General features: G+C 45.9%; 1 protein-coding gene across 1 annotated transcript; it reads right to left on the minus strand.

Moving 5' to 3' along the window:
* Positions 1–2,993: 2,993 nt before the first annotated feature.
* Positions 2,994–7,146, minus strand: LOC6536764 (calphotin). The gene is made up of 2 exons (XM_002097300.3): positions 7,061–7,146; positions 2,994–5,919 (listed from the first exon to the last, which is right to left on the minus strand). Exon 2 carries the CDS (start codon positions 5,794–5,796, stop codon positions 3,073–3,075), a length of 2,724 nt encoding a protein of 907 aa, XP_002097336.2. The 5' UTR covers positions 5,797–5,919; positions 7,061–7,146; the 3' UTR covers positions 2,994–3,072.
* Positions 7,147–11,754: the final 4,608 nt, after the last annotated feature.

Raw genomic sequence — 11,754 nt, forward strand, 5'->3', positions numbered from 1 at the left:
ATAAACAATCGAGCGAATTATCCTTGCCAGTTGGAATGAAGAAAAATTTTCTGCTTAGCTTTGCAGTTCACTCAATAGAACTCAATCATGCAAGAACCCTGGAAATGAATTTCCCCTGCCTTTTGCACACCTTTCACTTTTTTCTCACAAGTCATTAATCACAGTTGTTGAAGGAAGGTTGGAGGGCAGAATTATAAAATTACTCAAAGGAGCAGATAAAAAATTTGATATGAACGAGCCATCTTAAATGGGTCGCTGGAATTAATGCGATTAATGCCCGCTCCGCTTACAATGGGTAATCAAATTAAAATCGGAAAAAGAACTTTAGCAATTTCGAAAAATTCTACAAAGAGCAAAGCATATATAGAGTCGGGATAAGACTGGATTCTGAAAGAAATGGAAATACGGGTTTTGCTTGGGGTTGGATCCAAGCTAAAAAGCTTCTTTACTCTATTGAGCGGTGTATTAGCTGTTCTCCAGGTAAACGTCTCGCTTCCACTTATTATATATCGAAAATTACATTAAAATCACTGCTGAAAATCTCTGGCCAGGAAGAGGCATATCAGGCAGGAAAAACATAAATTTCTGGGTAAAGTGTTCAGCAGCCAGCAATTAATTCAAAATTTATAGCCAGTCAAGCACTAAGGCATCATTGTCCACATCCCGGCACATCCATCGTGTCTGGCTAATGTGAACCCATGGGCGGTGTTCTGCTCGGGATGAGGGGGTCGTTAAGGGGATAATTCCAATTTAGCTGTTGAGAGGACCATGTCGGGTGGAGGGGCTACTGTACTGTGTAACAAGGGACCGCATTAGCCGCAATGGCCGTGTGTGACAGCTGGACGTTGTCGCATATGAGTAGGAGTATGCCGGTCCTGACTGTGTCATTTATGCATTGGCGACTGATTGATTTGGCACACTCTGGAGCCCCTCAGCTCGAGGGAGTCAAGTTAATGTTCAACCAATGTTCCTGCGGTCGACAGCAGCTCCAGCCTGAAGTGTTGATCACTGCACTCGAAAAGCGCACTGATGATTACTATAGCATGTTAAGCTTCCTAAAAATGCAATGGGGTGCGTGGTGTAGGGTGGGGGGGTGTTCTTCCGAATTTCCGCCATAAAATAATCCGTTTTCTAAGAATTTCTTTAAAAATAATTGTCTGAATATGGAATGCCATTCCTCGTTGAGCTCGTATTCAAATTTCCAATCGAACTGTGTCCATAAATAAGAATTCTATTTTTTTGAAATTTTTTGCAAATTTTGATGATGTTTCCCCTTATCAAAAATGCAAAAAAAATTTTAAAAAATTTAATTTGTCAAAAACTTTTCAAAAGTGAAAGGGATGGTTAGTATCAGCTGCACAAAACAGTTCTTCTATGAAACGCTTCCTTCTGCCAGTTACATACTTTTCAACGAATATCTCTACGAGTATAGGGTATAATGATTGGGCACGCGTTATGCAGATATTAAGAGAATGCATTTATATCTGAGAAGCAGGAATATGTATATCCACAGTTAATGCCTGGAATAAATAATATAATTTTGCCCAAGCACAGGTATGTACATATATGTGTATAGTTGGTATATAAGAACGTTGTAAACTGATGCGAATAGAAAGCACTCTCATCGTTCGCAAACAAGAACCATTTCAATTTGGTTCATTTAACGGGAGAGGACAGCATTTATGGCAGTAAATGCAGAGGGGAAAGCGAATGAAGCCTTAAACAGAGTTCAAATGACAGTGAAAATCTTTCTGCAAATCCTCCAGGCAACAATTACACATTTGGCTGTGACTCGGACCGAGTTGTTCTGTGCTGGCATTAATGCGGTTAGGCTGTGTAACCTTCATCCCAGTCGCATGAGAATAGCCGACTATCCCCCTCCGGGGCCACACCCTCCCCCCTCTCAAATGTGCCAAAAAGTCTAAAAAAGGAAATTCGTTTTTTCCAGTTTCGGGTAGCTGTAGCTGTAGCTGTATCTGTGGCTGTGACTGTTGTTTTGGTCCTGTGCCACGGCATCCTCGGCATGACAACTTCACTCTGTTGCTCCATTTGCAACATTTATGCGATTTCGTATGTTGCTGGCTGTCGGTTGTATCTGTTGTATCTAGTGTATCTGTGTGCGGGAGGTCATTTTATTGTTTCCAGACAAAATGGTCAAATGGGAATTCAGCTTTTAGCTTAGTTTTTTTTCGTACTATGTGTGTGGGTAGCCGATAGATTTAGATTGAACTGTCGAACATGTAACTGGGTTCTGTCGAATTCTGCCCATATACAAGCCCAAAAAAGGGAAACTTTGTGAGATAGGCCAACGAACCAGTCACCCAACAAGCCAAGCAGCCAACCAGCCAAAACAATGCAAATGATTAGAATAATCGCCGAAGGTGTTTGACTTACCCGGACTTACTTGCCCATAAACACAAATTTCAGTTTGCCGCAATAAAAGTATCCATTTGGCCCCTTTTGACCGTTTTTACGACTCTCGATTGACTTTTGCATCAGGACCGATCCAAATAAATTGCATGGGTAAATTTTTATATGGAATGAAGAAAGAATGGTCTTTTTTTTAAGCTTTTAAGGAAGTGTAAGCAGGAAAACAAATTAAATTATTCATTGATAAATTTCCAATTATCAGAAGTCGCCAGCTTTCCCGGTTAAAAAGCAGAGAGGTAACTCTAATTTATGTTGTTTTTTCGCTGACAAAGTGGGGGGAATGTTCATTAATTTTCTCCTTTTGCATTCGTTTGAATTTATGTCCCACTCCCTTTTGGAATGCTAATTTCCCACGTGAAAATTTTCGACGCGCTTGCAAATTAGGTTCTGTGGCTGGGGTTTTCGAACCAGCCATGCTGATATGTCCAAAAAGTGGAAGTGGTAGATTTGTTTTGGCTACATTAATTTTGCACGGAACAATTTGGGACAACCTAGCCTTACATTGGCTCTTTTAACCCCATTATACCTTTAGTAGACATTTAGATATTAGTATCATATTTGAATTTACTTTTAAATTGATGAAATAACGCTTTATTAGCAGCTTTATTTTAGATGATCTAGGCTTTTACAATCAAACTTGAGCTAATTGGATTTGGGAGGGCCAAGAATTTTCTCGATTTCGCAGAGTCTGTCCATTACTTGCTGATTTCTGGCCTTTTGGTCCTTTAGCTTTTCTCCAATGGCATCCAGTGTGGCGGCAATGGCCAATAGCGAAACATCGGTGGTCTGGAGTTCTCTTAGCAAAGGAGTTATCTTTGCCACGGGTACGGAATCTGGGGGTGACGATGACTGTTCGGGGATTTCCGCAGTGGAAACCTCTTCCACTGGTATCTCCGAAATAGTGGGTACATCTTCAGACGTTCCCACAGTAATATTTACTGGGGTTTCCTCTGTCGTAATTGGTTCTTCGGCAGCTGGAGTTTCGGAAATCACTGGTTCCGGAGAAGGTTGAACAGCTTCGGCAGCAGCTGGAGATTCCTCTATTGCAGCTGGAGATGGCTCAATGGGAAGAGCCTCTTCTTCAGCTGACTTTGAAACCTCTTCCGAGACTGCTGCCTGTATAGGGATGGTGCTCTGTTCCTCCACTGGCTTTGTCACCGTCTCTGGAATTTCGGCTGCAGGAATCTCTTGCGCAACCGGTGGTTCAGTCACTGGTATGACTGCTTCCACATTTGATTCCGCTGGAACGTTTTCAACAACGGGTGTGGTGATTTCGGCTGCTGGAGGGGCGTCATTGATGGCGACTACATCTGGTTCCGGAGTTGTGGAAGGAGCGTCAGCTGTGACAGGAGCCAGGACTTTTTCCGGTACAGGTTCAGGAATCGCAGCAGCAGTTTCTGGAATCTGCGTTGGTATCGGTTCTGCAGAAATCGCTGGGCTTGGTTCGGGTATGGGCACTGAAGGTGTATCTGCAACGAGAGCTACTTCTGGAGAAGCGACTGCTTCAGTTGGCGGTGGTAATGGGATTTCTGGTACGGCTAAAGATGTTGGTTCTGCAGAGACTTCAACAGTTGGCGCGGAAGTAATTTGTTCAACCGAATCCGGAACAGCTGGGTCCACTGGCTCGGTAATTAATGCTGCAGCTGCCTCAGGAGCAGCAGGGTCTGCAACTGTAACTTCTGTTGTGACTTCGGCAGGCGTTGCAACTGGCTGCGTGGCTTCCACGACCGCTTCTGATGGTACAGAAACATCGATAGATTCCGTAGGCACGGGGATGGGAGCTGCGGCAGCGGGAGCTTCAGCTGGTACATCAGCGGGTGCTGCGATCACAGGAGCAACTTCTGGTGTATCTGTAGCCGCAGTGATCACTGGTTCTGTTGCAACTGGTGCTGGGATCTCAGGAGCTGGAGTCTCGACAGCGACTGCAGCTGGTACGGGTTCGGCAGCCACGGGAGTGACAACAGGAGGCGTTTCATCTATAGGAGTTTCAGCAACAGCAGTAGCAACGGGTGGTGGAGCGATCACTGGAGCTACTTCGGAAACAGCAGGTGCAATGACCTCAGGCTCCGTTGCAGCTGGTGCTGGTGCCGCAGGAGCTGGAGTCGCGGCAACGACTGGAGCTGGTATTGTTTCTGCGGCCACAGGAGGCACAACTGGTGGAGTTATTTCAGCAGCAGCAACCGGTGATGCAGCGATCACTGGAGCAACTTCTGGGGCTTCTGCAGGTGGTGCAATGGGTTCGGGCTCCGAGGCAGGAGTAGGAGTAGGTGTAGCTACAACAGGATCCGCAGCAACTGGAGACTCGGCAACGACTGAGACAACGGCAGGAGTTTCTGGTACAGTGGCTGGAGCTGCAGCAGCAACCGGAGCATCTGTCAAAGTGCTCACAGGAGCCACCACTGCAGCCTCCACAGGTGGTGCTACAGGCACAGGCACAGGCACAGGCGGCGAAGCTGCAGTCGGAGCAGCGACTGGGATTTCAGTAGCGGTTGGTGGAGCGGCCACTGGCTCAGCAGTAGCTGGAGGCGTCGCTGCCACGATGGGAGTTGCGGCGACCATAGTCTCTGGAACAGCAACGGATGGTGCTGCGACAATAGGAGCTGGAACCTCGGGGATGACAGGAACAACGGAATCTGGTACGGCTGCAACCGGAGTCTCAGCTGGAGGACGTGAGGTGATCGCTGGAGCTGGAGTCTCTGCTACGACGGGAGCAGCAGCAGCAGCAACGGCTGGCGCATCAACTGGATCAACAACAGGAACAGCTGCTGGGGCTACTGGCGGGGATGGTGCTGCAGCAATAGGTGTTGCAACGGGAACCGTGGTGTTAGCAGCAACAACGGCTGGTGTGTCGATCACAGGAGCAACTACAGGAGTCGCAACAACTGGAGGCGCCACGGGTGTCGAAATAGCAGCCGGAGTAGGAGCTGCGGCAGCAACAGGTGGTGTTGCTATCACAGGCGCAGCAACAGGAGTTGGGGCAACAGGAGTGGGTGTTGCAACAACGAGTGGTGCCACCGGTGCTGAAACAGCAACCGGAATCTGGACAACAGCAATGGGTGGTGTTACAACTGGACTTGCTGCTGGCGGAGTTGGGGCTGCAACAACTGGAGGCGCCGCAGATGCGACAGGAGCGACTGCTGCGGCAGCAATTGGAGCTGGAGCAGGAGCATCAGGAACAGTAGCTGTTGCCGGTTGCACACTTGCAACCGGGGATGGGGCAGCCACTTGAGTGACAGCAATCGGTGGCGCTGGTGCGGGAGCCACTGCAGCGGGGCTAACAGCTTGGACAGAGGTAGCCACTGCTGATGGCGCCACAGGCGCAGAAACCGGGGCTGCAACAGGCGATGGAGTCGTTCCAGGTTCCATGTCTATCTATGGCCCACTTTCACATAAAAGTTAATCTGTTTGTGCCTTTTCGGCGGGCTTAACCTTGTCCAATGCCTAGTTGAAAAAATGTTTCATGGCCAGATTTTCATGGTCAGCAGACAACTGAAAACAGAGGAATGAAAACGAGAAAAACATGAGACGTGACAAGCCGTTTGCCTGGTTCTGACCATGATTTAGGCCATCGCCTTAAATAAAATTAAAATCGATGAGAAAACGGGTAAGAATGACGAGACTAAGAAACAAAAACCTTGCCAAAATACTGATTCAAAAATCTATAAAACAAAATGACACGGATTAGATGAGATTAAATCTTCCTTGACTACATGAAAAGTAAAAACTAGTGATCCGACGTATATTTGATTTATGATTTAATATTACAATACTGCAGTTGGCGAATTAAGGGAAAGTTTAAACACCTGAAAAACCCAAATGTTCAATTAGAACATTCCGGGGTGCGGGGTGCTGGGTGCGGGGTCCGTGGTGTGGGGTGCGGGGTGTGGGGTGCGGGGTGCGGGGTCCGGGGTGCGGGTGCTGGGTCCGGGGTGCGGGGTGCGTGGTCCGGGGTGCGTGGTGCGGAGTGCGTGATGTGTGGTGCGGAGTGCGGGGTGCTGCGTTCTCTCTTGTTTTTTATCAATTTTTATGCGGGGTGCTGGGTGCGGGGTGCGGGTGCTGTGTCCGGGGTGCGGGGTGCGGGGTCCGGGGTCCGGGGTCCTGGGTCCGTGGTGCGGGGTGCGGAGTGCGGGGTGCTGCGTTCTCTATTGTTTTTTATCAATTTTAATGGTTTAAAGGGTGGGTAAAGGGTGCTGGGTGCGTGGTCCGGGGTGCGTGGTCCGGGGTCCGGGGTGCGGGGTGCGTGGTGCGGGGTGCGGGGTGCTGGGTGCTGGGTGCTGGGTGCGGAGTTTATATGATTAACTTGCGCTGCTTATATGTTTCTGGAGACTGTATGCTTAATCTCAACTTTCTAGCTTTTGTCGTTCCTGAGATCTCGACGTTCATACGGACGGACAGACGGACATGGCCAGATCGATTCGGCTATTGATCCTGATCATGGTCGGAAACGCTTCCTTCTGCCTGTTACATACTTTTCAACGAATCTAGTATACCCTTTTACTCTACGAGTAACGGGTATAACTACAAAAGTAACGTCCCGCCTAACGTTTAAAATGTAATCTACTTGTAGTCTACTTAATTTACTTCCTCTTAGGTATCTCTATCCTTTTTGAATATTTGTAATAGTACCAACCAATTAAATTTGTTGAATATTTTTTAACAGGGACCGACTTGCCGATGAGAAACACGGTGTTTAACTGGCCCGTTGACTCAGTTTTCTTGGACATTTTTACCTCTTTTCATTGGTTTACCTTCGCTCAGAAGTCCGACAACTGCCCATTGAGTGCACAAACTATACGCATAGTTTCAAGTGCTCTCTGCATTTTTCCGATTCTAGCGTCTAAGGTGCTTACCATCTGACCTTAGCCACATATTAAATTTGTTCCGGCTCGCACGAGGAAACATTTGGCGCTGAAAAGTGTGCTACATGCGTTGGTGTTCACCACTACGTATGAGTGATATTCGCATATTATTCGATTATCGATTCCGTTCGCATCTTGCCAAATGCATCGAATTGATCGGGGAAACGCTTTCAAGAATTTATTCGTGCTTCAGTGCATATCGCTTACCACTCGCTTTGTCAGCTGCACTCGCAGACACATAACTGGTTATTTACACAATACTGATTACTTTGCCGTATTTGCAATGTAGTTGTCAACAAAATGCGACAGCTCCCCACGCCGCTCCGCACAGCACCGACCCTCCACAATCCATTTGCTATCGTGCCCCATTCAATGTCTGATGCAATGACAGTTGACAAACTGCCACTACGTAGCCGTTGGATCGGAACACATTAGCTCGGTGGAAATGTAATCGCAAAGAACTAAGAAATAAATCTTTCAATTTTTCGAGTGAATGCCGGGTAGGAAGTGCAGCCAAATGTAAAGCAATCCACAGAGGCAGCCGGCAGTTGCACATGCCGTCCGCTGGAGCAAGTGTAATGTGATCTGCGTACAATTTGCAGGCGTCGTTTTAAAAAGTCCAACACCAACACCTCCACCTCCACCTCCAGCTCCACCACCGCCCCACTCCACACGGCCCGCAAACTGTGCTGGCCGGGAGCCGAGCACACTTGAGACTTTTGCAAATAGTTTTTCCACATATGAACAGGAAGAATTTTTCTCGCAGGATGGAAAATAAAAAAGTTGCGAACGAAAAGAAAAGAAATACATATATATAAATAGACGAGATGGGAAAACGCTTATATGGAAATGATTTCACTGGAGCAATGGAGCAGTGGAGGAGGAGGAGCAATGCGGAGTAGTTGTGGAGATTGAATTGGCAGTTCAATTTCACGTATTATTGACATTTAAGCGTAAGCATTTGAATATAAACTGAACCCGGCTCAGGGATTGAATGCTTGGAAGGCCGAGAGCGAGTCCTTTCACAGGATGCACAGACATTGGCTGCCTATTATTTTCTGTGCGATAAATCAATCGCATGAAGCGAAATGCAGAGAAAATACCAAGATAAGTGGAAATGAAATTACATCAAGCATACAAATTGTATTTATACTTTATTCTATCTCCTCCTGCATCACTGAGCTCGACAATTGATCTGAGCTGCGAAGGAGTTTGCGTACCTCGATAAAATACATTCGATTCTCTGTGAGGGTGGGGTCACTGATGAGTGATCTCCAATTATCATTGCTAGAAAGAATGGCATACAACCAGCATTCACCAATAATTCAAAGCCTCTGCATTTTACCCAAAGTAACTCTCGGCACAAAAACAATGGATATAGCATTTCTGGCAATTTTCGAAGGTGAGGCGATCAACTAAAAGAAAAACACAAATCAGCGCAACACATACACCTAATTGCCGTCATTTTGCACGCACTGCAAGCGTGTGGAAAGTCGGATCCGAGGTCCGAGTGCGATTGGAAAAACCAAATACAAATATGAATACAAATGCGGGGCGAAAATCGAAATTGCGAAATGTGGCAAAAGGAGCTGAAGCTTCAATCCGGAGCCGCTTCCGGGTGTATTTTGCTAAATTGCAAATATTTCTCAATTCGCATGCATCAGCAGAGAATGCAATGCAAACAATTTTCACCCAGCGGCCACAATAAAAAGGGAAACCCCCGGCGAACGCAAAAAACCCAAACACCCAACCCCCCACACCCCATCCCCCGCACGCAGAAGGGGCATACAAAGTGCAAAGTGCTGGCTAGGCAAAAAAATTCGCAAAAATCGGCGCCGTATGGCAACCCTGGTCGCTGTGTGGCTGCTGCAACTATGGCGCAATTTATTTCCAGTTTGATTGGTTTTTTCGTGCTTAATTGCACTTGGCGTGCGGGGGGTGGGGTGATGCCGACCCTCCAATTGGGATTGGTGTGGGTGTTAGTGTGGGTGCTGGCTGGTAGTTGCCCCAATTGGTTGAAAGGTCGCGCTCATCACGTGCTTTAATAATTTATTCAAATTAACACGCGTCAGCCTGCCTTTCCGCTTCCCTCGGAAACTAACTGTTACTGCGTTTATGCGGAGCTCTTGTCGCAAACTATTTCGACAAAAAACTTTCACAGGAATTGACAAATTACGAAGTGTATTACGAAATGGTGACAAATTCGTTGGTACATCCCGCAAAACCATATAATATGGAAAGTACGATCAACCTATCCGACGCATTCCAACTGAACATTGTTAATTTCATGAAAATTCCCATTCTCGAAGCGTGTGGCATAAACGTGGCATGGGCCAGCGGGTGGCTCAGACTGCACTCGGTTAATGGCCAACACTTTGTGGTCAGAGCAAACCGGAAAAACTGGCAGGCAAATGCAAAATATTGCACACAAGCACCCACTTTCGGTCGCCACCTCCTTTCCGCTTTTCAGCCCATTTTCACCTCCCGGGTAAGTGTGAGTGAGTAAATTACAGCTACATTTTTAATGCATTTTTATTTACATTTACATGGCAGCTCAAACAGAGCCCAGTTGAGCGGAGGAATATTCTGGGCCGACACGAACTTTTGACACTTGACAATTTGATTGTTTTAAAGGCAAAGTGCTAAATTATGCAAAGCACATAACAAACACAAATCGAATGGCACGGCACGCACGCACACACTGTATCAACAGCAGTGGCAAGTAAAATATTAAATATTGAACAAAAAAAGCCAAACAACATTTTGCATCAATTAACTTTTGAGAAATTCTCCAGCCACTTGAATGCTTTTTCTAGATTTCCGTAGTGGCGAAATTCCAAGGACTTGACACTTAAAGCACTTGGTGATAAGTGTTTAATCTGGTTAGGAATGTAAATGGATTTCCTTGTTGAATTGTTGGCTTTATAGATTTACAATTTAGGGACAGGGTTAGTAATTATTCAAAATTATTTTTATTTATGTACTTCATTCTCAAACTTTCAGATCTTTATAAAATTAAGACGTACTTTAAACGAAATGCCATGTGAGAAAAAATGAAATCGACTATTCAATTGAAAATGCTTCACGCCCTTTTTAAATACCCGAGATATTTTCACCCTTTCAGAAATTCTCGGAAATTTTCAGGAACGGGAAACCCCAGCAAACAGTTTAAAAAATTCAAATGAACTACGGAATAAACGAGCAATATTTACTACGTAATTGCAACTAATGTAGCAAGTTAAATGGCAGTAAACTAATTACGATCCCTGGCCTGGTTCAACATAATTTTCATTGCATTTTTATCAGCCTTTTCCCGAGACTGCTTTTCCACTCCTTGCAGGCGTCTGCTTCTTGCGACTCCTTGCTGGCTCCTTTCTTGTGGTAAATTAACTTGAATGCCGCAATGTATTTACCGGTACTCGAGGCAAGGGAAAAACAACAAAAAGTATGGCGAAAGGAGCTAAAAAAACAATGAAAAGGCTTCGCCAAATGGAAAGGGTTAAAGAGCAAACAAATCCGACAAGCCGGCGAAAATGCTGCAGGAAAGGTAGGAGAATGCGCGTGAAGAGGGCGTTAGGTGGAAGAAGGCGGCTGAAGGGCGTGGCCAGGAGTCGCGTAACTTTTATCATTAGTCCGCTGGGAAATTTAACGGGCACTTAAGTTTTTCTCACTCGTTTTCAACTTATTTTTTGCTGAACTATTGTTTAGCCATAGCTCCCAGCCCCAATTCCCCCACATCCCAGCTGTCACCTTTCATTTGGCTCCTGCTCAGCCCCGTTGAAAATTTATATTATGTTCACTCCGAATGCGGCACTAAGGTTAGCAGCATCATTTATAAGGAACTTTTATTTCGCTTAGCTCTTCGCTCTCCGCTCTCCACTCTGCCGCCTTTGGCTTCGGTTTTTGCGGATATTGTTGCAATTTATTTTATTGCATTTTGTCTACAGTTTGCGGATTTAATTTGGCCCCCAGCACTGCGAACTACAATCTGGTCTTCAGCCGACTCTTAACAAGCTGCCAAGTTTTTAATGCCAGGCCTAAGCGGAAACTTTTTCGATTTGGCTTCGAGGGGGCCCCACTTTATTCTCTCGCATCTTTGGAATCATTTTTATGATTTTATGGGCTGATGTTTGGAAAGGCTCTGTTTATATTAGGTCCAGTGGCTAGTGGTCACTTTACCAGGCCAATTTTCATGGCCCAATGAGGAGGGTTGTCTGAGTTACAACACAATTTAAATGCTACTCAAGATAAGGTAGCATTGACTTGGCTACGTGTTTCAGGTTCATGTCCGAAGGATATCACAATAACACATGACGCAAGGACTAGCACATTCTTCAAATGTGGACACGTATTCACACAGCCTGTGCCCAGAACGAGGATAAGCCCGAACTTCTTGTCCTGTCTCTGGTTTTTGGATATTTTCTAGATGTGAACATATGAACGCTTAAAGAAATGTCAATTACAT

The sequence above is a fragment of the Drosophila yakuba genome, chromosome 3R (genome assembly GCF_016746365.2).
Source record: "Drosophila yakuba strain Tai18E2 chromosome 3R, Prin_Dyak_Tai18E2_2.1, whole genome shotgun sequence".
Classification (NCBI taxonomy): Eukaryota; Metazoa; Arthropoda; class Insecta; order Diptera; family Drosophilidae; genus Drosophila; species Drosophila yakuba.

Excerpts from the sequence above, each read along its gene's own strand:
- LOC6536764 (XM_002097300.3), bottom strand. The coding sequence starts at position 5,796 with ATGGAACCTGGAACGACTCCATCGCCTGTTGCAGCCCCGGTTTCTGCG.